At 46.3% G+C, this 24,577-nt stretch overlaps 2 protein-coding genes across 9 annotated transcripts in view; one reads left to right on the top strand and one right to left on the bottom strand.

The window, feature by feature from the left end:
* The window catches only part of scube3 (signal peptide, CUB domain, EGF-like 3), a 63,676-nt gene extending 58,329 nt beyond the window's left edge, over positions 1-5,347 (top strand). For both annotated transcript variants that reach the window (XM_030359539.1, XM_030359531.1), the window contains 5 exons: positions 97-258; positions 815-1,012; positions 2,249-2,401; positions 2,521-2,600; positions 2,941-5,347. In XM_030359539.1, the coding sequence (XP_030215399.1) occupies positions 97-258; positions 815-1,012; positions 2,249-2,401; positions 2,521-2,600; positions 2,941-3,093 (746 nt within the window). In that variant the 3' untranslated portion in view covers positions 3,094-5,347. The remainder of the gene's footprint in view (positions 1-96; positions 259-814; positions 1,013-2,248; positions 2,402-2,520; positions 2,601-2,940) is intronic.
* Positions 5,338-21,396, bottom strand: LOC115546107 (complement receptor type 2). 7 transcript variants are annotated; one of them, XM_030359787.1, is made up of 15 exons: positions 21,260-21,396; positions 20,980-21,162; positions 19,932-20,117; positions 19,662-19,758; positions 19,444-19,517; positions 18,998-19,171; positions 18,732-18,828; positions 18,494-18,567; positions 18,107-18,280; positions 16,386-16,565; positions 12,239-12,421; positions 10,252-10,434; positions 9,126-9,308; positions 7,142-7,321; positions 5,338-5,645 (listed from the first exon to the last, which is right to left on the bottom strand). In XM_030359787.1, exons 1-15 carry the CDS (start codon positions 21,321-21,323, stop codon positions 5,575-5,577), a joined length of 2,103 nt encoding a protein of 700 aa, XP_030215647.1. In that variant the 5' UTR covers positions 21,324-21,396; the 3' UTR covers positions 5,338-5,574. The 7 variants fall into 7 exon arrangements, with proteins under 7 accessions (XP_030215647.1, XP_030215653.1, XP_030215676.1 ...); XM_030359793.1 differs by lacking the exon at positions 16,386-16,565 and having other exon boundaries at positions 21,260-21,389; XM_030359816.1 differs by lacking the exons at positions 9,126-9,308; positions 10,252-10,434 and having other exon boundaries at positions 21,260-21,389.
* Between the last annotated feature and the right edge of the window lie 3,181 nt (positions 21,397-24,577).

The following is a 24,577-nucleotide window of genomic DNA, read 5'->3' as shown; positions in this document are numbered from 1 at the left end:
GTCTTCGTTTCACCCGCCATCTCCGTGACAACAACACGACTCCTAACAAACGGTTCCCTCTTCTTCTTCTTCTTCTTCCTCTTCGTGGCTCCACAGTCCAGTGCTCCCCCGGCCACTACTACAACACCACCGTGCACCGCTGCATCCGCTGCCCGCAGGGGACCTACCAGACGGAGTTCAGGCAGAACTACTGCATCTCCTGCCCCGGCAACACCACCACGGACTTTGACGGAGCCACCAGCGTCTCGCAGTGCAAGAGTGAGTACAGGGCAGCGACGCCGTGACAGAATGCTGTCAGCCATTCCTACGGCTACTCACTCTGTACTAGCGGTTCTCTTAAATGGGCCGTATCATACCACCTGGTTTTATTCTGAGTTGGACACTCCCACAGGAAAAGGCAGATTTTCAAACATTCTATAATGGCTTATCCCACTCACAGCTGGTGGTATAATATCAGCTCATTGATGAACTTGGTCGGACAGCAGTTATATTTAATTTTTGTTTCCTCCAATTTAAATTAAACGACCAAATAAGTTCCAAAGATTTTATTTATTTTTATGCACGCACATACATACATACATGCATACATATACACGCAAACATATACACAAATATGCATTGATATAAAATGCTTATAAAAAGTGGTATGTTTGACAAAATAAATGGCTATATTTAAATAAAAAGTAATGTTTTGTGTGTGTCTTTGTGTCTGTATCTCTGCCTGTGTGTCTGCATGTTTGTGTGTCTTTGTGTGCCCGTGTGTGTGTGTGTGTGTGTGTGTGTGTGGTGTGGGGGGGTCCAAACACGCGTTCAGACAGAGAATGCGGTGGAGAGATGGGTGACTTCACAGGCTACATCGAGTCCCCCAACTACCCGGGGAACTACCCGGCCAACGTGGAGTGTGTGTGGAACATCAACCCCCCCAGCAAGAGGAAGATCCTCATCGTGGTGCCCGAGATCTTCCTGCCCTCCGAGGATGAATGCGGAGACGTGCTGGTCATGAGGAAGAACTGTGAGTGCTCGGTCTGATGCTTCTCCCTCTGTGGTCAGTGGTTGGTTCCTGGTTGGTTACTGGTTAATGTGTTTGAATCATAAAGTCAGTGAACTACCTAGCAGGGTGATATAATTGACATATTTTGACAAGGCCCTTTTTCCCCCTGTGTAAAATGTTTCAGGGTCATTTTGGATAAATTCCAGGACAATTTGACAAAATGTCCTGTGACATTTTATGTCGCATGACAGACCATTCAATCACTGCAACTACTCATATTAAATCACAAACACAGATAAACGTCAACAATTATTTATTAATCAGGCCATTAAAAAATACAACGCAAATATTTCTAAATATTTTTAAGGGGTAAAATGCGATGAGCCCCCATTCATTTCAGACCCTGCTACCTTGGCAACCGAAAGCAAGATGCCTCACCCATACCTGCTCATGAATGCCTATAGATTTCTATGGAAGGCTTTGGATAAACCACTTTTTTTGAGCTGAGCTGCTTGTAGCACTAGCATCAAAAGGCAGTCCCTGCAATGCATTGTCGTGTTGGTGTGTGTTCCACCTTTGTCACAACTTGGTTGCACTAGAGAGCTACACAGCATTGACATGCTCTGATCCATTGGAATGCAGAAGCTCTTCATTCATTGATGCTTGATCATAATAAACAGTGACATAGCCATGGCAAACAATTTGACTGATACCCCTTCTTAGTTCTTCTTAGCATGTTGATGTTCGTTTCATGTACCATGATGAAAATATGGCATTGTTACACATGCGATCAGCCATCCAGACACCTGTGAAGGGCCTTCACAGGTGAAGGGCCTTCACAGGTGAAGGCCTGTGAAGGCGGGAAGGACAGAGGATAGGAAAGAGAGGTAGTGGAAAATTGGATCAACACTTTGTTGATTCGCTGTGGAACAAACATTTTAGTCCACTCCTTGTGTTGCCTCATCAGTGTAAACAGGCACATCCACGTCTAGGGTTTCAGCACTCTGGCTGCACTGGTTAAAACTGAGGCTGCCACACAGGAAGTGGATTTAAGTGGTTGGTTTCACCGCGTATAAACGGAGCAATGGTGCGTTTTTCATCATGGGGACACGGGTGTGAGTACGGTGCACGACATACGAGTCAGGGCCCCGGACTAAAAGTGTACGACTGCCAGCAGAGAGACGAGACGTCTAGCCTGCCGCGCAGTTAGCAATTCATCCAAACGTACAACGTTGTATTCTCCCTCCCCCTCCGCAGGGTCGGCCACGTCCATCACCACCTACGAGACGTGCCAGACGTACGAGCGGCCCATCGCCTTCACCGCCCGCTCCCGCCGGCTCTGGATCAGCTTCAAGTCCAACGAGGCCAACAGCGCGCGGGGCTTCCAGATCCCCTACGTCACCTACGACGGTAGGGCCACACCGACACGTCACACCTTCACCTTTGAAGGGAACCGTGCGCGCCGGTCAACGTGATTACACAGCACTGCATAGGGGCCATGGTGACGGTGTGTGTGTGTGTCCTTTCAGAGGACTATGAGCAGCTGGTGGAGGACATCGTGAGGGACGGGAGGCTCTACGCCTCGGAGAACCACCAGGAGATCCTCAAGGTGCCTCCGTCCGTCCGTCTGCTGCGGGCGGTTGTCATAGTGCACCTGGTGTTTTGGGGGGAGGGACCATTTACTTTTTGATGGTCTTTAAACTGATGGGTTTATTTCACAGCGATAGTGCACAACATACCAGACACACCAGAGATAGCTACACGCTACATTCATCTTTAGTCCCTGAGTGGGACCATTGACACTCACACGTACATTTTATGAAGAAACAGCAACACATAAGGAGCTTATAGAAATAGTGTGTATATATATGTGTGACTGTGCGTGCATGCTGCTATAGACATGCTCTCAATATAACATTCCTTATTCTCCACCTCTTGGCCTCCCGCAGGATAAAAAGCTGATTAAGACTCTTTTCGACGTGCTGGCTCACCCCAACAACTACTTCAAGTACACCCCCCGGGAGTCCAACGAGATGCTGCCTCGCTCCTTCATCCGCCTCATCAGCAGCAAAGTCTCCGCCTTCCTGCGACCATACAACTGACAACCCCTGCCCCCCCTCCAACCTCTTCCTCCCCCCACCCCCCCCTGACCTCTTCATCCCCTCACCCCCCAAACCCGCAGGACTTCCAACTCAAACCATCATAACCATGGTATGCTTATCTTCCTCCTCCCTGACATTCGTCAACAACCACAACAACAACAACAACAAGGTTGTGGTTCACTGCCCACAGACGGCTCCAATGGGGACCTCCAGCCATGGTTGAGGTCTCCGCTGTGAGTGTGTGGATGACTGAGCTGAGCAGATGTTTTTGTGATGAGGATGTATGTGTGTGTGTTTTTTTTTGTTGCCGCCCTGTGGGTTGAAACTACCGAAAAAGGAAAAGACAAACTTTGGCTCCAAGACGGAGTCAAAGGCAACCACCAAATTACGATTATATCTGTTTCAGTAATGTGGTAACGTTAGAGGCTTGGTGTGTGTGTGTGTGTGGTTTGTGCGTGTGTATGTGTGTGTGTATGTGTGTGTTTGTGTGTGTGTGTATGTCTGTTGATGTCCGCGGTTAGTAATCACATCCGCAATCTATGTTTATCTGTTGCTAAAACAAGCAGGATCAGTCGCTATTCCCCATGTCCGTTAAGCTCAGCCCTGTTCTGTTGGAGCTCATGGAGCACTTCTCCAGTTTTGCTGTTAAAACAGTCATTTATTTCTGCCCAGAAGGTCCGTCAAGACACACTATCCGCCCCCCCCTAGATCCTTCTCCATAGATTATAGAGATTATAGGTTCAACAGAAGGGAGATGAGAACATTAAATGCAACACAGTTTCTCTACACAGAAAAAAATCCATTTCCTTTTTTGTTCTTTCACATTTCTTTTTCATTTCAATCTTGTAAATAGTGAAAATACATAGACGAGGGTTGAATCTTTCTTTTAATCCTAATTTGCATCAAGCATGATCCCTCCCCCCCCCCCCCCCCCCTGAAAAAACTCTGTCAGCCCCTCTCTTAGCCCCATCTGAAATCCTTTTAATAAAACACTCCCGTTTGCTTTTACTGCAATTTTTAATCAGAATAAATAAAGCTCTTCCAAAGAATGGCAGGGGCAGACCATGTTACATTCCTGATGAACATGAACACTCCTTAAACTAGGCTATACACCCCAACATAACTACATTGCATGTGAAATGTGCTTTGGCTGTCAGCGAATGTAATTTAGAGTTCTCCCCTTGCTTAGCGTTTTCTACGCATCAGTCACTGTGGGCAGAGATTGGAAAATGAGGATTTTTTATATATATAGTGTTACTTATCTCTTGAAAGAGAAAGTGTCAAGACAGTGTATTAGAAATGTAACATTCCTGATTCCTGATGTTTAGAACGTATTTTGTTTTAATGTCAAAACCGCGAACAAAACAGGGTAAAATTGATGTGCTCGGAATCCAAAACACTTGATTTGGGTCTTAGGAAGCTTTCCAGATAGATCTGGGCACCAGTGCAATCAAATTGTTACTGACAATTGCATTGTCACTGACCAAACGACAATGATAAAATAGAATAAAAACTATTCTGGAAACTCAACCCCCTAAATAAAAATAAAAGAATAACGAATTCCTTCCCACCGTTTGCCATTGAATAAATTTCAGCAAGATGATACTGGTTTTGTACTTGCTTTGTAAATATAAAAAAAAAGTAATGATAGTGTATAGTGTCTCATACACAAAGGTTTTAGTTGTAGGTATCTGAACATCAGGATGACACAAAGGGATTGTGACCACATTGTCAAACACCAGGGGGGGCAATGTGGAGCTGTGCAGATCTCCAGTCATAAGGAAAGTGGAAATATTGATTTAATTTCACCATGTGCTCGCCCAGTTGGGCATTGATCCCAGCTCATTGGCAATCAATCAAGTATGTTATGTGTGGCTCTGGAGTCAAATACGTTTCCATCCTTCTATAGTCGTCCCTCCATTCCATTTGTCCTGCAACCTGATCTTTTTGTCGCCTTTTAGCAAGAGTTTGCTATGATGTATCATAGAGTTGATATTTGCACTTGAATTGTTATTGCTCATGTAAAGAAATGTCTGGATTTGTATTGTCTTTTTAAATGAATGAAATTTGTGTCGTTTTTTTCCATAGCTCCTTTTGTTCATAAAATACTCTCACTCACCATTTAGTCAGTAGAAATGAAACACGTAACCTTATCCATTGTAAGAGAAAATAACTGTACAGAGGTTAATGCAACTGGAATGTGTACTTGTTACTGTCCAAAACACCAAAATAAACAAACTGTACTTCATCTTAATATATTCTGTTTATTATTGCCAAAGATGACCGATGATCAAACATTTAATTGTATCACAAAAGATAGCCTTATCAAAAATGCATTATTTTTGTGGAAGGCGAAGTACATAGTTTGCATATATGACACTGCTACCCCGATCAAGGCCAAATGTGCTACTTTTCCGCTGAAATTATGACTTTATATACTCTTGATGGTTGGTTGGATAAGAAATGTTGTTGTGAAAGGTCTTATCCATGATATGCATTCCCTCCATATGCATTCCCTCCATATCCATTCCCTCCATATGCATATCCATACCCTGTAATAAAAGAAAATAGAAAGACATGAACTGTATGAAAATAGTGAACCAATAATGGGGAGACAGAGAGCAAGTTAGAGCAATGGTGGAGCACATGAAAGTGGATCTATGCTCCGGCAATCCTACCATGTTAAAGTGCAATTTCTGGGCCGGAAAAATAAAATCAGCAGAAGGCTGAGTTACGCTTTGTTTTCTGTCCCGTTCCGGAGATATAGTTGATGAAGCTTTCAGAAATAGATTTTCTACAGTGGCCAATCTAAACGTATTGAATTGAAACCTTACAGGCAGATTTTCTTTTTTTAATTTACTAGTGCTGGTGCAGATTTCAGCTGTTCTGCCATGGGACATTAAACATGAACCTTAAAGGTCCCATGGCATGCTACTTTATGGATGCTTTAATATACTGTAGATATTAGTGGGCCCCTAACACAGTATTTGAAGACGTTCCCGAAATTCAGCCGTGGTGCAGAATTACAGCCACTACGAGCCAGTCGCACATTGAGCTTTCCCCAAACGCGCCGTTTCGGTGTCTGTAGCTTTAATGCAATTGAGGAGGAGAGAGGCGGGTCAAGGAGGAGGGTGGGGGTGTGGACCTGAGCAGCATGCGGCCACGGAACCATGCGCTCTGTTTACAGTGGATGTATCGCAATGGCGAAGCGCACACAGCCTTTGGCCGTGTTCGGTAAATATTCTAGAACACTCAGGGTGCTCCGGTGGGAGTCCTGGAGCTCTATATCTAAATAATATCATATTATACATAGATATCTATATCATATAATATATATTATCACGGCCAATAGCTGTGTGCACCTCCAGACGATATTATGAACCTCAAACGACTGCGTCGGGTTCTCTGACGTCTCTGGTTCTTCCACTTCCACATCAATCTGAAGTAGACTGAACCGCGTGCTGCCCGCTGCCCGCTGCCAGGCGGTGGTGCTTCGTGGCGGTGGTTCCTAGTGGCAGCGGGCGGTGGGCAGCATGTCGCAGTTCATGTACTTCAGGGAGTCAAAGCCAAAGTTCCTTTCCCCCAATTCCTTCTCAACCAGGGCTGAGGTTACCCCAACTACTGTCTCGTGGAAATACCAGAGAAAAGAGTCGACGTGTTATGCGCCATAACAGCAACAGCAGAACGGTTATCCATGAAACAAAGAAGTGTACAACGCTTGCGTTACAGTGTGTGTAATCACACACACACACAGACATGTGGCGCTCGCACGGTCGTAGCTCATTGTCTTGCCGGGCCAAATTCTCTGGGCGGGCAAAGCAGAGTAAGGGGAGGTAATTTGGCCCCTTATGACGACATATGGGGCCACATTCAGCGCGCTTGAGCTTTCATTTTTACAAAGGCGAGCAGGATGCCTAGTGCTCGTTTTACACCAAATGCTAGTTTTAGCCACTGGAGGACGATAGGCAGGCTAGGGGAACTCATATTAATGTTAGAAAACCTCATAAAGTGAGATTTTCATGCCATGGGACCTTTAAGTTTTACTTACAAATGCATTGGGGAAGAGCGGGGGTCCATGTCCCCTCCTGGCTACAGGACACGGAGGCCTGGCCCACCAGAACGTAGCCAGAGTTGCATGAGAAGGTCATCCAGGACCTGTACCTAAACGGTGGGCGCCACAACCCTGACAGGGACGAGTGCGGCACGTTTGGACGAGGACATTCAACATCTGTAAGGAAAAAGACATTCATCTGGTCGTATTCTTAGCACAAATTGTATTGATTAATATATACACAATATGTTTTAAATGGCAAATAATAATAACACTTTTAAGCACTTTTCATTAAAGGGATACTTCACCGACACAGAACCGCCGTTCTATCATTATAAAATCGCTATTATAATATAATATTTTTTCTTCCCTCAGTCTAACCCAGTCTTCCCTTGGCCCAGCTGTCCTCCTTACATTCCTCCTGACCTGACGACAAATGGCGCGTTTGACGTCATGTCAGTAGAAATTTGCTTGCCTGCTAAAAGCATGGACCTATTAAAGAAGGCTAGAAGGGCCGAGGGCTAGAAACCACCGGATCCACAAATTTGTAAGCCCACAAATAAAGAATGAGGCGGACAGGAGCTCGCGTACGAGATGTAAACACAAAACTCCACCATGTTTCTTCACCGCTTAGCTAGAGAACTAGACCGACACAAACCTCCGAACATGGCAAAAGCTAATTTGCAATGGGAAACAGCCGAAGTGGAGAGGAAGAATTGGGGGAAGAAACGTTGGCTTTGACTCTCTGAAGTCCAGATTGAACTGCAACTTCAGATTGATGTGGAAGGACCAGAGACGTCGGAGAACCCGACCCAGTAGTTTTTTCATAATATCATCTCAAATAACTCTGTCGGGTTCTCCAACGTCTCTGGTTCTTCCACGTCCACATCAATCTGAAGTAGACTGAACCACGACATGGAGGAGAAAGGGACGGTTGACCGCTACTGCCTCCTGCCGGAGCCTTGCAGCAGAGGCACCACCGCCTCCTGTAGCGGGCAGCGCCGAGGCGGTGGTCCCTCGGCAGCGGGCAGCGGGGCTCAAGCGGGAGACAATCACTGGCAACAATCCCTTTCTCCTCCATGTCGTGGTTCAAGTACTTCAGGGAGTCAAAGCCAAAGATCCTTTCCCCCAATTCCTTCTCAACCATGGCAGAGATAACCTCATAAAAGATGTGTAAATCCCTTGCGTTACAGTCCTGGAGCTCTATCTCTAAATAATATCATATCATACATAGATATCTATATCATATAATACATATTATCACGGCCAAAAGCTGTGTGCGCCTCCAGACGATATATGATATAATCTCAAACGACTGCGTCGGGTTCTCCGACGTCTCTGGTTCTTCCACTTCCACATCAATCTGAAGTAGACTGAACCGCGTGCTGCAAGCTGCCCGCTGCCAGGCGGTGGTGCTTCGTGGCGGTGGTTCCTAGTGGCAGCGGGCGGTGGGCAGCATGTCGCAGTTCATGTACTTCAGGGAGTCAAAGCAAAAGTTCCTTTCCCCCAATTCCTTCTCAACCAGGGCTGAGGTAACCCCAACTACTGTCTCGTTGTGGAAATACCAGAGAAAAGAGTCGACGTGTTATGCGCCATAACAGCAACAGCAGAACGGTTATCCATGAAACATAGAAGTGTACAACGCCTGCGTTACAGTGTGTGTAATCACACACACACACAGACATGTGGTGCTCACACGGTCGTAGCTCATTGTCTTGGCGGGCCAAATTCTCTGGGCGGGCAAGGCAGAGTAAGGGGAGGTAATTTGGCCCCTTATGACGACATATGGGGCCACATTCCAAATCAGCGCGATTGAGCTTCCATTTTTACAAAGGCGAGCAGGATGCCTAGTGCTCGTTTTACACCGAACGCAAGTTTTAGCCACTGGGGGACGATAGGCAGGCTAGGGGAACTCATATTAATGTTAGAAAACCTCATAAAGTAAGATTTTCATGCCATGGGACCTTTAAGTTTTACTTACAAATGCATTGGGGAAGAGCGGGGGTCCATCTCCCCTCCTGGCTACAGGACACGGAGGCCTGGCCCACCAGAACGTAGCCAGGGTCGCATGAGAAGGTCATCGAGGACCTGTACCTAAACGGTGGGCGCCAAGACCCTGACGAGAGGGACGAGTGCGGCACGTTTGGACGAGGACATTCAACATCTGTAAGGAAAAAGACATTCATCTGGTCGTATTCTTAGCACGAATTGTATTGATTAATATATACACAATATGTTTTAAATGGCAAATAATAATAACACTTTTAAGCACTTTTCATTAAAGGGATACTTCACCGACACAGAACCGCCGTTCTATCATTATAAAATCGCTATTATAATATAATATTTTTTCTTCCCTCAGTCTAACCCAGTCTTCCCTTGGCCCAGCTGTCCTCCTTACATTTCTCCTGACCTGACGACAAATGGCGCGTTTGACGTCATGTCAGTAGAAATTTGCTTGCCTGCTAAAAGCATGGACCTATTAAAGAAGGCTAGAACGGCCGAGGGCTAGAAACCACCGGATCCACAAATTTGTAAGCCCACAAATAAAGAATGAGGCGGACAGGAGCTCGCGTACAAGATGTAAACACAAAACTCCACCATGTTTCTTCACCGCAAAAGTTCCTTTCCCCCAATTCCTTCTCAACCAGGGCTGAGGTAACCCCAGCTACTGTCTCGTTGTGGAAATACCAGAGAAAAGAGTCGACGTGTTATGCGCCATAACAGCAACAGCAGAACGGTTATCCATGAAAAAAAGAAGTGTACAACGCTTGCGTTACAGTGTGTGTAATCACACACACACACAGACATGTGGTGCTCACACGGTCGTAGCTCGTTGTCTTGGCGGGCCAAATTCTCTGGGCGGGCAAGGCAGAGTAAGGGGAGGTAATTTGGCCCCTTATGACGACATATGGGGCCACATTCCAAATCAGCGCGATTGAGCTTCCATTTTTACAAAGGCGAGCAGGATGCCTAGTGCTCGTTTTACACCGAACGCAAGTTTTAGCCACTGGGGGACGATAGGCAGGCTAGGGGAACTCATATTAATGTTAGAAAACCTCATAAAGTGAGATTTTCATGCCATGGGACCTTTAAGTTTTACTTACAAATGCATTGGGGAAGAGCGGGGGTCCATCTCCCCTCCTGGCTACAGGACACGGAGGCCTGGCCCACCAGAACGTAGCCAGGGTCGCATGAGAAGGTCATCGAGGACCTGTACCTAAACGGTGGGCGCCAAGACCCTGACGAGAGGGACGAGTGCGGCACGTTTGGACGAGGACATTCAACATCTGTAAGGAAAAAGACATTCATCTGGTCGTATTCTTAGCACGAATTGTATTGATTAATATATACACAATATGTTTTAAATGGCAAATAATAATAACACTTTTAAGCACTTTTCATTAAAGGGATACTTCACCGACACAGAACCGCCGTTCTATCATTATAAAATCGCTATTATAATATAATATTTTTTCTTCCCTCAGTCTAACCCAGTCTTCCCTTGGCCCAGCTGTCCTCCTTACATTTCTCCTGACCTGACGACAAATGGCGCGTTTGACGTCATGTCAGTAGAAATTTGCTTGCCTGCTAAAAGCATGGACCTATTAAAGAAGGCTAGAACGGCCGAGGGCTAGAAACCACCGGATCCACAAATTTGTAAGCCCACAAATAAAGAATGAGGCGGACAGGAGCTCGCGTACGAGATGTAAACACAAAACTCCACCATGTTTCTTCACCGCTTAGCTAGAGAACTAGACTGACCCAAACCTCCGAACATGGCAAAAGCTAATTTGCAATGGGAAACAGCCGAAGTGGAGAGGAAGAATTGGGGGAAGAAACGTTGGCTTTGACTCTCTGAAGTCCAGATTGAACTGCAACTTCAGATTGATGTGGAAGGACCAGAGACGTCGGAGAACCCGACCCAGTAGTTTTTTCATAATATCATCTCAAATAACTCTGTCGGGTTCTCCAACGTCTCTGGTTCTTCCACGTCCACATCAATCTGAAGTAGTCTGAACCACGACATGGAGGAGAAAGGGACGGTTGACCGCTACTGCCTCCTGCCGGAGCCTTGCAGCAGAGGCACCACCGCCTCCTGTAGCGGGCAGCGCCGAGGCGGTGGTCCCTCGGCAGCGGGCAGCGGGGCTCAAGCGGGAGACAATCACTGGCAACAATCCCTTTCTCCTCCATGTCGTGGTTCAAGTACTTCAGGGAGTCAAAGCCAAAGATCCTTTCCCCCAATTCCTTCTCAACCAATGCAGAGATAACCTCATAAAAGATGTGTAAATCCCTTGCGTTACAGTCCTGGAGCTCTATCTCTAAATAATATCATATCATACATAGATATCTATATCATATAATACATATTATCACGGCCAAAAGCTGTGTGCGCCTCCAGACGATATATGATATAATCTCAAACGACTGCGTCGGGTTCTCCGACGTCTCTGGTTCTTCCACTTCCACATCAATCTGAAGTAGACTGAACCGCGTGCTGCAAGCTGCCCGCTGCCAGGCGGTGGTGCTTTGTGGCGGTGGTTCCTAGTGGCAGCGGGCGGTGGGCAGCATGTCGCAGTTCATGTACTTCAGGGAGTCAAAGCAAAAGTTCCTTTCCCCCAATTCCTTCTCAACCAGGGCTGAGGTAACCCCAACTACTGTCTCGTTGTGGAAATACCAGAGAAAAGAGTCGACGTGTTATGCGCCATAACAGCAACAGCAGAACGGTTATCCATGAAAAAAAGAAGTGTACAACGCTTGCGTTACAGTGTGTGTAATCACACACACACACAGACATGTGGTGCTCACACGGTCGTAGCTCGTTGTCTTGGCGGGCCAAATTCTCTGGGCGGGCAAGGCAGAGTAAGGGGAGGTAATTTGGCCCCTTATGACGACATATGGGGCCACATTCCAAATCAGCGCGATTGAGCTTCCATTTTTACAAAGGCGAGCAGGATGCCTAGTGCTCGTTTTACACCGAACGCAAGTTTTAGCCACTGGGGGACGATAGGCAGGCTAGGGGAACTCATATTAATGTTAGAAAACCTCATAAAGTGAGATTTTCATGCCATGGGACCTTTAAGTTTTACTTACAAATGCATTGGGGAAGAGCGGGGGTCCATCTCCCCTCCTGGCTACAGGACACGGAGGCCTGGCCCACCAGAACGTAGCCAGGGTCGCATGAGAAGGTCATCGAGGACCTGTACCTAAACGGTGGGCGCCAAGACCCTGACGAGAGGGACGAGTGCGGCACGTTTGGACGAGGACATTCAACATCTGTAAGGAAAAAGACATTCATCTGGTCACTCGGTCGTATTCTTGGCACAAATTGTATTAATAAATATATATACAATATGTTTTAAATGGCAAATAATAATAACACTTTTAAGCACTTTTCATTGAAGGGATACTTCACAGACACAGAACCTGCGTTCTATCATTATAAAATCTCTATTATAATATAATATTTCTTCTTCCCTCAGTATAACCCAGTCTTCCCTTGGCCAAGCTGTCCTCCTTACATTTCTCCTGACCTGACGTCAAATGACGCGTTTGACGTCCACCAATTTGGACCGCTATTTAACAGTGGAACGGGTAGGAATCAAATGGGTTTCCCGTACGTAGGGTAACCAGACGTCCTGTTTTGCCAGGACTTGCCCTCTTTTTGAGACACGGGATTTTGGCCTGATAACAAATCAGGGGCGTTAGGCCTATAATCCCTTGGACGATCTGGAGGTATGCTTTGTTGATCTGAATAAACGTTGTGTCTCAGAGTGATACTGCCTTGCGTCACATTGATTCTCGAGCTTGCTGCTTTGCTTAGAGACGATCCAGAGCAAGAGACTACACCACATCAAGCTACCGAAATGGTAGCGAAAGAGCGCATAACAGTGTTTTTGGCTGGGTTGTAGGCAGTGGAGGGAAACACAGAAATGTGTTTGCCTGCTACAAGCATGGACCTATTAAAGGCCGTGTTGAAGGGTTTATTTTCCAACAAATTTTTGCAATTTGCTTGTTGGTAATAAAGATTTAAACTGTTATTTATTGTATTTAATGTTGTTAGGTATCACAAAACGGAATGTAATACGAAAAGTAGGTACTATTTTAGCAGTTTGCTATTGATTCTCATTTCCCCCAGAATGCATTGCATGACGTCACGTTGGGGAGACACGGACCAAAGCCGCATTGAGACCTTTGAGAGTAGAGACTAGTAAGAGAGTGTTCAGCAGATTATTCTGATACATAGATAAATACATAGATATTATATATATATGCTACACATGAATATCCTAAAACGGCGCAATTTGATTGGATCGCTATCTCGGGATATTGAGCAATATCCCATGATTGACATCTCAAACTCGATATTGTTTTCATCCAAAATGTCGCTATAAACAACAAATAAACCTTCGGTCTCGGGGGCTATTCCCAACTATTCACTTCGCCTTCAGTGAATAATTGTTGATTAATAGCCTAGATAGATAGATACAGGGCTCTCAAGTCTCACGCATTCGGCGTGAGACACACGCATTCGGCGTGAGACACACGCAATTCAACCAATGCACACCCTCACACGCCACACTTCGTATTTCTCACGCAGAGAAATTACCAGGATAGCGTCCACCAATTTGGACCGCTATTTAACAGTGGAACGGGTAGGAATCAAATGGGTTTCCCGTACGTAGGGTAACCAGACGTCCTCTTTTGCCCGGACTTGCCCTCTTTTTGAGACACGGGATTTTGGCCTGATAACTAGTCAGGGGTGTTAGGCCTATAATCCCTTGGAAGATCTGTAGGTATGCTTTGTTGATCTCAATAAACGTTGTGTCTCAGAGTGATACTGCCTTGTGTCACATTGATTCTCGAGCTCGCTGCTTTGCTTAGAGACGATCCAGAGCAAGAGACTACACCACATCAGGCTACCGAAATGGTAGCGAAAGAGCGCATAACAGTGTTTTTGGCTGGGTTGTAGGCAGTGGAGGGAAACACAACATTAGGTTTTGAATAACTGGTGTAATGGCCACTTCTATTTGGAAACGAGACAAATACCATGGTCAATAATAACATGGACAGTCGGGTCACAAGTTCATCTGGCTGCCTCCTGCTCTTAGGAAGAAGACTAGTTGGAGTTTTTAGTACTACAGCTGATGGAGTCTCTGTGGCTCTACGGCGCAATGGAATGGAATCTCAACTACAAATATTTTTCCCCCAAAATGGTATGAGTTCGAATCCCGTAATGTATGCTTTGTTGATCTGAATAAACTTTATGTCTCAAAGTGATACCGCCTTACGTCACGTTGCGTTGCTTAATGCAATTAAGATTAAGCAATTGCATTGCTTAATCCGATCTAGCTGTCCCATGTAAACGCATGGATTTCCGAAGTCGCTGCTTTGCTTTCAGATACATCCAGTGAAAGGGGACAACAACACCACATCAGGCTACCGAAATGATAGAATGAGCGCATAACAGTGTTTTTGGCTAGTTTCAAGCAGTGGGGGGAAACATTAGGTTTTGAATAACTGGATGTAAAGGCGTCTTATTTTTGGAAACGCGACCAATGCATGGTCTTAAGTACATGGATAGTAGGGTCACAAGTTGATCTGGCTGCCTTTCCTGTTTTTAAGAAGAATTTGTGATTTTTACTACTACGGCGGAAAATTTCCCTGTGGGTCAACAGCACAACGGAATGGAATCCGAACTTGTTACATTTACCATTTATTTTAGCTTAAAACGGTTCTACGGGACAAGTTCCTCCAATTAGACTCCAAATACGAATGAGATGGGAATATTTTTGACATTTTATTGAAAAACAAATCAAAGAGGCATTCGCAAGGACAGCTACGTGTCTGGACCCGATTTCCAACAGCTGGCGTAGCCACGACTACAAGCGACGCATTCGGCTGATGGTCACCAGTTAACACGGTCACGAAGAACCAGAGACGTTGGAGAACCCGACGGAGTCGTTTGAGATGATATTATGAAATAACGACTGGGTCGGGTTCTCCAACGTCACTGGTTCTTCCACGTCCACATCAATCTGAAGTAGACTGAACCGCGACATGAGGAGAAAGGGATTGTTGCCCGCGATGGTTGACCGCGATCGTCTCCCGCCGGAGCCTTGCTGCAGAGGGACCAGCGCCTCTGCAGCGGGCAGCGGTCAGTGCCAAGGCGATGGTCCCTCGGCAGCGGGCAGCGGGAAGCGGGGCTCAAGCAGGAGACGATCACGGGCAACAATCCCTTTCTCTTCCATGTCGTGGTTCATGTACTTCAGGGAATCAAAGCCAAAGTTCCTTTCCCCCAATTCCTTCTCAACCTTGGCTGCGATAACCCCCACTACGAGTCTCGTTGTGGAAATACCAGAGACAAGAGTCCGACGTGTTATGCGCCATAACACCAACAGCAGAACGGTTATCCAAATAACAAAGAAGTGTAAAACACTTGCGTTACAGTCCTGGAACTCTTTATCTAAATAATATCATACATAGATATCTATATCATATAATACATATTATCACGGCCAAAAGCTGTGTGCACCTCCAGACGATATATGAATCTCAAACGACTGCGTCGGGTTCTCCGACGTCTCTGGTTCTTCCACTTCCACATCAATCTGAAGTAGACTGAACCGCGTGCTGTCGGCTGCCCGCTGCCGGGCGGTGGTGCTTCGTGGCGGTGGTTCCTAGTGGCAGCCGTTGGTGGGCAGCATGTCGCAGTTCATGTACTTCAGGGAGTCAAAGCCAAAGTTCCTTTCCCCCCAATTCCTTCTCAACCAGGGCTGAGATAACCCCAACTACTGTCTTGTTGTGGAAATACCAGAGAAAAGAACCGACGTGTTATGCGCCATAACAGCAACAGCAGAACGGTTATCAGAATAACAAAGAAGTGTACAACACTTGCGATACAGTGTGTGTAATCACACACACACACACATGTGGCGCTCGCACGGTCGTAGCTCTTTGTCTTATTGGCGGGCCAAATTCTCTGGGCGGGCAAGGCAGAGGGGAGGTAATTCGGGGAGGTAATTTGGCCCCTTATGACGACATATGGGGCCACATTCCAAATCAGCGCACTTGAGCTTCCATTTTTCTAAAGGCGAGCAGGATGCCTAGTGCTCGTTTTACGCCAAACGCAAATTTTAGCCACTTGGGGACTATAGGCAGGCTAGGGGAACTCATATTAATGTTAGAAAACCTCATAAAGTGAGATTTTCATGCCATGAGACCTTTAAGTTTTACTTACAAATGCATTGGGGAAGAGCGGGGGTCCATCTCCCCTCCAGGCTACAGGACACGGAGGCCTGGCCCTCCAGAACGTAGCCAGGGTCGCATGAGAAGGTCATCAAGGCCCTGTACCTAAACGGTGGGCGCCAAGACCCTGACAGGGACGAGTGCGGCACATTTGGACGAGGACATTCAACATCTGTAAGGAAAAATAAATTTAATCCGGTCACTCGGTCGTATTCTTAGCACAAATTGTATTGATTAATATATATATACAATATGTTTCAAATGGCAAATAATAATACTTTTAAGCACTTTTCATTAAAGGGATACTTCACCGACACAGAACCGCCGTTCAATCATTATAAAATCTCTATTATAATATAATATTTTGTCTTCCCTCAGTCTAGCCCAGTCTTCCCTTGGCCCAGCTGTCCTCCTTACATTTCTCCTGACCTGACGTCAAATGACGCGTTTGACGTCATGTCAGTAGAAATTTGTTTGCCGGCTAAAACCATGGACCTTTTAAAGAAGGCTAGAAGGGCCGAGGGCTACATACCACTGGTTCCGCAAATTTGTAAGCCCACAAATAAAGAATTAGGGGGACAGGAGCTCGCGTACGAGATGACAAAATCACAAAATTCCACCATGTTTCTTCACCGTTTAGCTAGAGAACTAGACCGACACAGACCTCCGAACATGGCAGAAGCTAATTTGCAATGGGAGTCCAGATTGAACTGCAACTTCAGATTGATGTGGAAGGACCAGAGACGTCGGGAACCCGACGCAGTCGTTTTTTCATAATATTCTCAAACTACTCCGTCGGGTTCACCGACGTCTCTGGTTCTTCCACGACTCTGGTTCTTCCACATTAAAGGTTGTGTCAGCGATTCTGGTTGCCCTGACTTCCGTTGCGAGATTCCAAACAAACAGAGCCAGCTAGCCCCTCCCTCCCGTGTTTTGAAAATGATCATGGACACGCATTTTCATGAACGTGCATGACCATGAACGCGCAACACATACGACACTCGAAGGGTCGCATAGCCCAGGCACGAGCGCAAAACACCACAACACCCACCCCTTTTCTGTGATTGGTTGGAACACTGTTTATTTTGATTTTGAGGTGTTGGTAGTACCATTTGTTTTTGTGTGCGATCTCGGAGCCTAGGCTGGCTAGAGAGACGAGGTTTTTTGACAGCCGGCTTATGGGACGGGCAGCTTGCGGATCGTGAGGAAAAAGCAGATGAATGTGATACTTTATGTTTCAATCAGAATCGCTGATACAACCTTCAATCTGAAGTAGACTGAACTGCGACATGGAGGAGAAAGGGATTGAGGCCCGCGATTGTGGAAAGTGATTGTCTTCCGCCGGAGCCCCGCTGCCGTGGTGCGGAGTGAACGTTGATTGGCTGTTATATTATGCTGATTGGCATTGTGGGAGTTGTCGTCTTCAATCCGCAAGCGCCAAAAAGTCACTGTCTCCCTTTCCTTGGTCAAGGGGGCACAACATTTGAAATTTATGCTACTATTCGACTAAATATATGACCCACTTTCAATACAGATTCATGTCTCCACCGGTGAAGTATTCCTTTAAGGTTATCCCGTAGTACTGTACAAGGCTAAAATATGACATACTAGGAAAGCTAAAGCAACAATATACATACTAGTTCCTAACTAAACCTAAATCAAATAATGGATTAAAATGATCTTTGTTCTGATGGGGGGGATGTGGAGTGGTACCTTTGCAGACGGGAGGGGGGGCACTCCAGGTCGCGTTCTCGCTGCACGAGATGGCCTTCTGGCCCACAAGAGTGCCCTGACGGCAGCGGAACATCAGAACCTGTCTGTACGCGTACGAGGCCTTCCAGGGGCCCAATGTCTCTGTGTTGGTCTCTGGTTTGGTACACTGCACGGCTAGGGGACGCACGACACCACACACACACACACACACACACACACACACACACACACACACACACACACACACACACACACACACACACACACACACACACACACACACACACACACACACACACACACAGCTTAAACAAAGGCTGCGGAAATACCAACAATACCAAAAAGGTTCTGGAAGGTGACCTTACTGCGTATTGGGGTGACACTGACCTTCACAAAAGGCTGGACGTTCATCCCAACCACCACTCAAGCAGGTCCTGTTGGCCTTTCCCACCAGCAAGTATCTGGTAATGGAGTGCGGGAAGCTGTTACAGCTACAGATTATATTACACTCTTTCTCCATACATCACTAAATAATCAAATGGCTCATTTGAATGACACACACATGCACACACACACACACGTGCACGCAGTCTTGCACGCACGCACGCACACACAGACCTCTTACCCCTTGGCACAGACTGTTGTGGCTGTGTGTCCAAATTCTACACCAGTATAGATGACCTCTCCGTTCAGGATCTCTCCAGCAGAGCCACATGAACTGCCTGGTGTGAAAGATCAAATCATCAATCTGGTGGTCAGGACCCTCATAAACATCTACCTCTGTTGAAGGAAAGCTAAAGCAACAATATACTTACTAGTTCCTAACTAAACCTAAATCAAATAATGGATTAAAATGATCTTTGTTCTGATGGGGGGGATGTGGAGTGGTACCTTTGCAGACGGGAGGGGGGGCACTCCAGGTCGCGTTCTCGCTGCACGAGATGGACTTCTGGCCCACAAGAGTGCCCTCACGGCAGTGGAACACCAGGGCCTGTCTGTACGTGTACGAGGCCTTCCAGGGGCCCAATATCTCTGTGTTGGTCTTTGGTTTGGTACACTGCACGGCTAGGGGACGCACAACACCACACACACACACACACACACACACACACACACACACACACACACACACACACACACACACACACACACACACACACACACACACACACACACACACACACACACACACACACACGCGCACACACACACACACACACACACACACACACACACACACACGCACACACACACTTCAAACGAAGGCTGCGGATATATAAAACAATACCAAAAAGGTTCTGGAAGGTGACCTTGCTGCGTATTGGGGTGACACTGACCTTCACAAAAGGCTGGACGTCCATCCCAACCACCACTCAAGCAGGTCCTGTTGGCCTTTCCCACCAGCAAGTATCTGGTAATGGAGCGCGGGAAGCTGTTACAGCTACAGATTATATTACACTCTTTCTCCATACATCACTAAATAATCAAATGGCTCATTGGAATGACACACACACGTGCACGCAGTCTTGCACGCACGCACACACAGACCTCTTACCCCTTGGCACAGACTGTTGTGGCTGTGTGTACAAATTCTACTCCAGTATAGATGACCTCTCCGTTCAGGATCTCTCCAGCAGAGCCACATGAACTGCCTGGTGTGAAAGATCAAATCATCAATCTGGTGGTCAGGACCCTCAAAAACATCTACCTCTGTTGAATGCGATACTGGAGTTATTTATGCAATAATTAATAATGAATTTACTTATAAACTATAGGCTACGGTAGGTTTTTTCAAATAAGGTTGAAACCACAGAGAATTTCTTACGTTCACATTTTATGGTTAAAGGCGACCATGTAAATGTTTTACGTAAACATCTTCGGTATTGATTGCCCCCGGACAGAGCATATCCAACGGCACACGAGTAGCTGATTCTGACTCCAGGGGCGAAGCTGGTCTCTTTGTTTTCAAGGTAGGCATTGGCATCGGTGCTAACTGGCCTACCGCAGACCCCTGGAAAGGAAGAAAACGTGCTTTCAATTAAAATAGCATGTTTGTAATGTTTGTTTTTTTAACAATATGTTTTTGTTAATTTATTTTTCAACCAACCAAATATGAATAGTAGCAACAATTTTGGCTATACCTATACCAGTGAGGAGTATGAAACACTCTTTTAAAAAACTAAATCAGCTGTAAATGGAAAGTATTTAGAAATGTTTCTTTCTGACAAAACAATATTACTTTGAATCATTACAAATGTAACTCACAATAAGTGCAACAATGAAGATGAATATAAATCTCAAAAAGTGCAGCTATTATCCACTAACAAAATGTAAAGTGTCATTGTCATAATCATAATAGAGTATTATAGTGTGTTTACTTTTGTTTAGGATATTCTGGGTAGGCGTAGCAGAATCTAAATGACTCACCCCTGTTGGCCCCTTCACTGGTTTCCTACTCCCTACTGCCCTGGCCCAGCTCTGTACGGACACTATCATTTATGTATGTATTTGTATTTTCGTATTCAATAGTAGACCATGTAATAGGCTACGAAATCAACGCGCTGACCGATACATACATCTAATAGACAAGAATACCGGCCAATAGAAAATCGGGGGAGCGTTACCTTAAAAAATAAATAAATAAAATAAAGGGCTTTATTGTTCCACGTTCACAACGGAGATTACAAAGAGGGGGTGGGTCATTTAAACGAGGACTGTGCAAATCGAAATTTGAAGCAGTCGTAATATAACAGCCTACTACTGACGCACTTATGCAATACTATTTAAATGTCACGAAAGAACATAACAAGATACATTGAGCCATGAGCAAGGATTTGGATGGTGTTGCGGTTTGGGGAAGTTGAGCTACTCACGGGCGCACTTCGTCCACTGCCCCTCCAGACACCTAAGGACCCCCTTGGTCGTCTGTCTAGTTGAGCAGTCGTACAGCTTCTCTTCATTGGTCACGGCGCTCGTCTCTTTGTAGTTGTTTGCAGTTACCTTTGTGAACTCACCATTTTGACTATTTTCACAAGCGTTTCCTTGTTTTCGAGGTGCTGTTAAATAAAGAGAAAGTTAAGTAGATTTTTTAAAAAACGTTCACGTTTTTAAAAACTCCGAAACAATTGAGCTGTTGGGGGTGGGCTAAATTACCTGCAGCGTGGATCGAAAGCGCAAGAAACAAGAGCATCCCCACCTTCATCATCATCGGTGCCATGTTGCACTGTCGATGGATGCATCTTCACTATAAGGTCGAGTAAGTAGTGGGAGGTGTCCGGAAGCCCTAACACATTGGAAACAGGGTGTAGGCCTATTGTTTAGCCATTGGTATTTGGATTCATTTAAATTAATTTGAAAATAATAAAACTCTACTTTCGGAACATTACGTTGAAAAGGAAGAGATAAATACCACTGGGGGGTCTGCCGTTTGGAGGAGACCGGGACACCTTCAATGATGTAAGCAAGATCATAGAGATTGTGTGCAAGTGTATTCTTTTTCAAGCTTATCAAATAGCCCACAGTAATATTTTTTTTTTTCATATTTGAGACATGACTAACAGTCATTGGGCTCGTTTTACCAAAATGTTAGGTTATTCAAGTTTACATTCCCTAAACCTAAAGGTTTGGCATGACGTAAAAAAACGATTTTCCAATGCTCGTGTCAGGCTGTTGTGTAAGCTTACATTTGGGTGGGGCTCGGTACTACTCATGCCTCAGAATCAGGAAGCCTACATTTGCTAACCACAACTGTTCCTGTCTGATCATAGCTTCTCAGAACAGATAATATAATCCAATAGATTATTTAAAAACGCAGGGGATGGTGGAGGGACAGAGGGAGCCGCCCCCAGCTCGGCACCTGGCAGAGTGGCAGCTTTCTACTTCTTCTTCTTCTTCTTCTTCTTCTTCTTCTTCTTCTTCTTCTTAGCCCATGGCAGCGGACCCGCCCTCAGGTCGTGACAGAGATCTAGAGGAGGCCAGGCGCAGAGGGACCTGTTTGGCGTCCTCTTTCCCCCCAGTAGCCCCCTTGCGGCCTCTGATGGACAGAGCGCGCTACGACTGGTCAGGCCTGATCCTGGTGGCCCTCTGCGAGCAGTGGTTAGTGGAGCTATGCAGCCGGGGTGTTGGGCCCCAGGGGGTACGTCGACCCCCCCGACCACAGAGACGTGCTCCCGTCAGCGCACGTCCCCAGACCTGTTTTCTAACAATACAATTCAATTAAAAAAACCTTATTTATCCAGAGGGGCAATTTCTGAAGCTAGCAGACAGTAGAGATGGAGTGGCCGCGTGCCAGAGACAGAAATATACACAACAGTGACCAAAAGTTGCTCTGAAAGTCTTAAATCATAAAATCTTAAAAGGTAGTGGAAAGCACAATGGCTGTGGAAAGGGGGGGGGGGTCGTACTGTGATGGACCATTAGATGTGGTGATCGCACCCAGGTGAAGGAGAAAGAGGGGGTCGCCTGGAGTTTAGTAGGCAAACAGCCTACTAAACAGCCTACAGTGTGAAGGTTGCCTTCATTTATCACCTACCAGAGAACAACAGTTTGAAGGCCTTGTGAAGGACATGGGGGGGGGGTTGTAGGATGGAGTGGGCTGACTGAAGCGTTTGCTGGCCAGGCAGTGAGGTCAGAGACCCAAGGGCTGGCCTATTTGAACGCGTTCCTTGTTTTGGATTGTAAGACATTAGAACCAGCAGATGAAGAAAACGAGAACATGATCGTGCTTAAGGATTGAGGGCATTTCTGTTTACCCCCAAGGAGTTTAGCTCCTCAGGAAATATTAACACTGTTGGCACTTTTTGATGATTATATCCGTGTTTGCTTCAAAAGGCAACAATGATCCAGGACAGTGGTGTCAAGGTATTTACACTGGTTCCCCATGAAATTTGTGGCAATTCTCTGCCTAGTCGGGTCAACCGGATCCATAATCAGGATAATAATAATAATAATAATGCATTTTATTTAGAAAAGCGCCTTTCAGGTCACTCAAGGACACACACAATAAAACACACAATGAAATATACAAAAAACATGATAAAATAGACATAGAAAGGACAACATAATAAGTTAAAATACATAGGGCAGAATGGCAGGAAGCATGGAGGTTAGAGAGAGTAGGCAGTCCGAAACAGGTGGGTTTTTAGTTGTGCTTTGAAAATGGGGAGAGAGTCACAGTTTCGGAGGTCGGGTGGTAGAGAGTTCCAGAGCTGGGGAGCAGAGCGACTGAAGGCTCTGCCCCCCATAGTGCTGAGGCGGGCAGGGGGCACAGAGAGGTGGATGGAGGAAGAGGATCGAAGGGAACGGGTGGGGATGTTAATGTGCAGGAGATCAGAGAGGTAGGGAGGGGCGAGGTTGTGGATGGCCATGAATGTAAACACTAGGAGTTTGTAGTTAATGCGGTGGGTTACGGGGAGCCAGTGGAGCTGCTGGAGGACAGGGGTGATGTGATGGTATGAGGGGGTCTTTGTGATGATGCGGGCGGCAGAGTTTTGGACCAGTTGTAGTTTGCGGAGGGACTTGTGGGGGAGGCCGAAGAGGAGAGAATTGCAGTAGTCCAGACGGGAGGTGACGAGGCTGTGAACAAGGATGGCGGTGGTGTGGGGGGTGAGGGAGGGGCGGAGTCTGTTGATGTTGCGGAGATGGAAATATGCAGTGCGGGTAATGGTGTTGATGTGAGAATGGAAGGAAAGTGTGCTATCGAGGATGACACCCAAGCTCTTAACCTGAGGGGAGGGGGAAACTGAGGAGCTGTCGATGGTGAGAGAGAAGGTATTGACTTTCGCTAGTGTGGATTTAGTGCCGAGGAGGAGCATTTCAGTTTTATTGCAGTTTAGTTTAAGGAAGTTTGAGGTGAACCAGGTTTTTATTTCGGAGAGACAGTCGGTGAGGGAGGGGGGTGGGAGTGAGGAATTGGGTTTGCAGGAAAGGTAGAGCTGGGTGTCATCCGCGAAGTAGTGGAACTGGATATTGTATTTGCGGAGGATGTGGCCGAGGGGGAGGAGATAGATGATGAATAGAAGAGGCCCCAGGACAGATCCCTGGGGCACACCAGTAGTGACTGGGGAGGGATTGGAGGTGAAGGATTTAAGCTGGATGAACTGGGTGCGGCCTGTGAGGTAGGAGTGGAACCAACTGAGGGGGGTGTGGGAGAGGCCAATCGAGGAGAGTCTACTGAGAAGGATGGGGTGTAAGATGGTGTCGAACGCTGCACTCAGATCGAGGAGGATGAGGATGGAGAAGGAACCAGAGTCAGCTGCAATGAGGAGATCGTTAGTGATTTTGATGAGGGCGGTCTCTGTGCTGTGACGGGGGCGGAAACCGGACTGGAAAGGCTCGCAGAGTGAGGATCCTTCCCAGTACCCTTGATAGGGAGGAAGGCCGCCTTGTTCACACTACATGCGTCCGTTGGCGTATGGCCGAGGGCGTGTCTGACGTATAGGGGATTAGTCTTTGTAGAGTTATACTGCAGCC

The sequence above is a fragment of the Gadus morhua genome, chromosome 1 (assembly GCF_902167405.1).
Source record: "Gadus morhua chromosome 1, gadMor3.0, whole genome shotgun sequence".
Classification (NCBI taxonomy): Eukaryota; Metazoa; Chordata; class Actinopteri; order Gadiformes; family Gadidae; genus Gadus; species Gadus morhua.
Note: the sequence above shows the minus strand (reverse complement) of the source record. Positions and strands in the feature narration are given on the sequence as shown.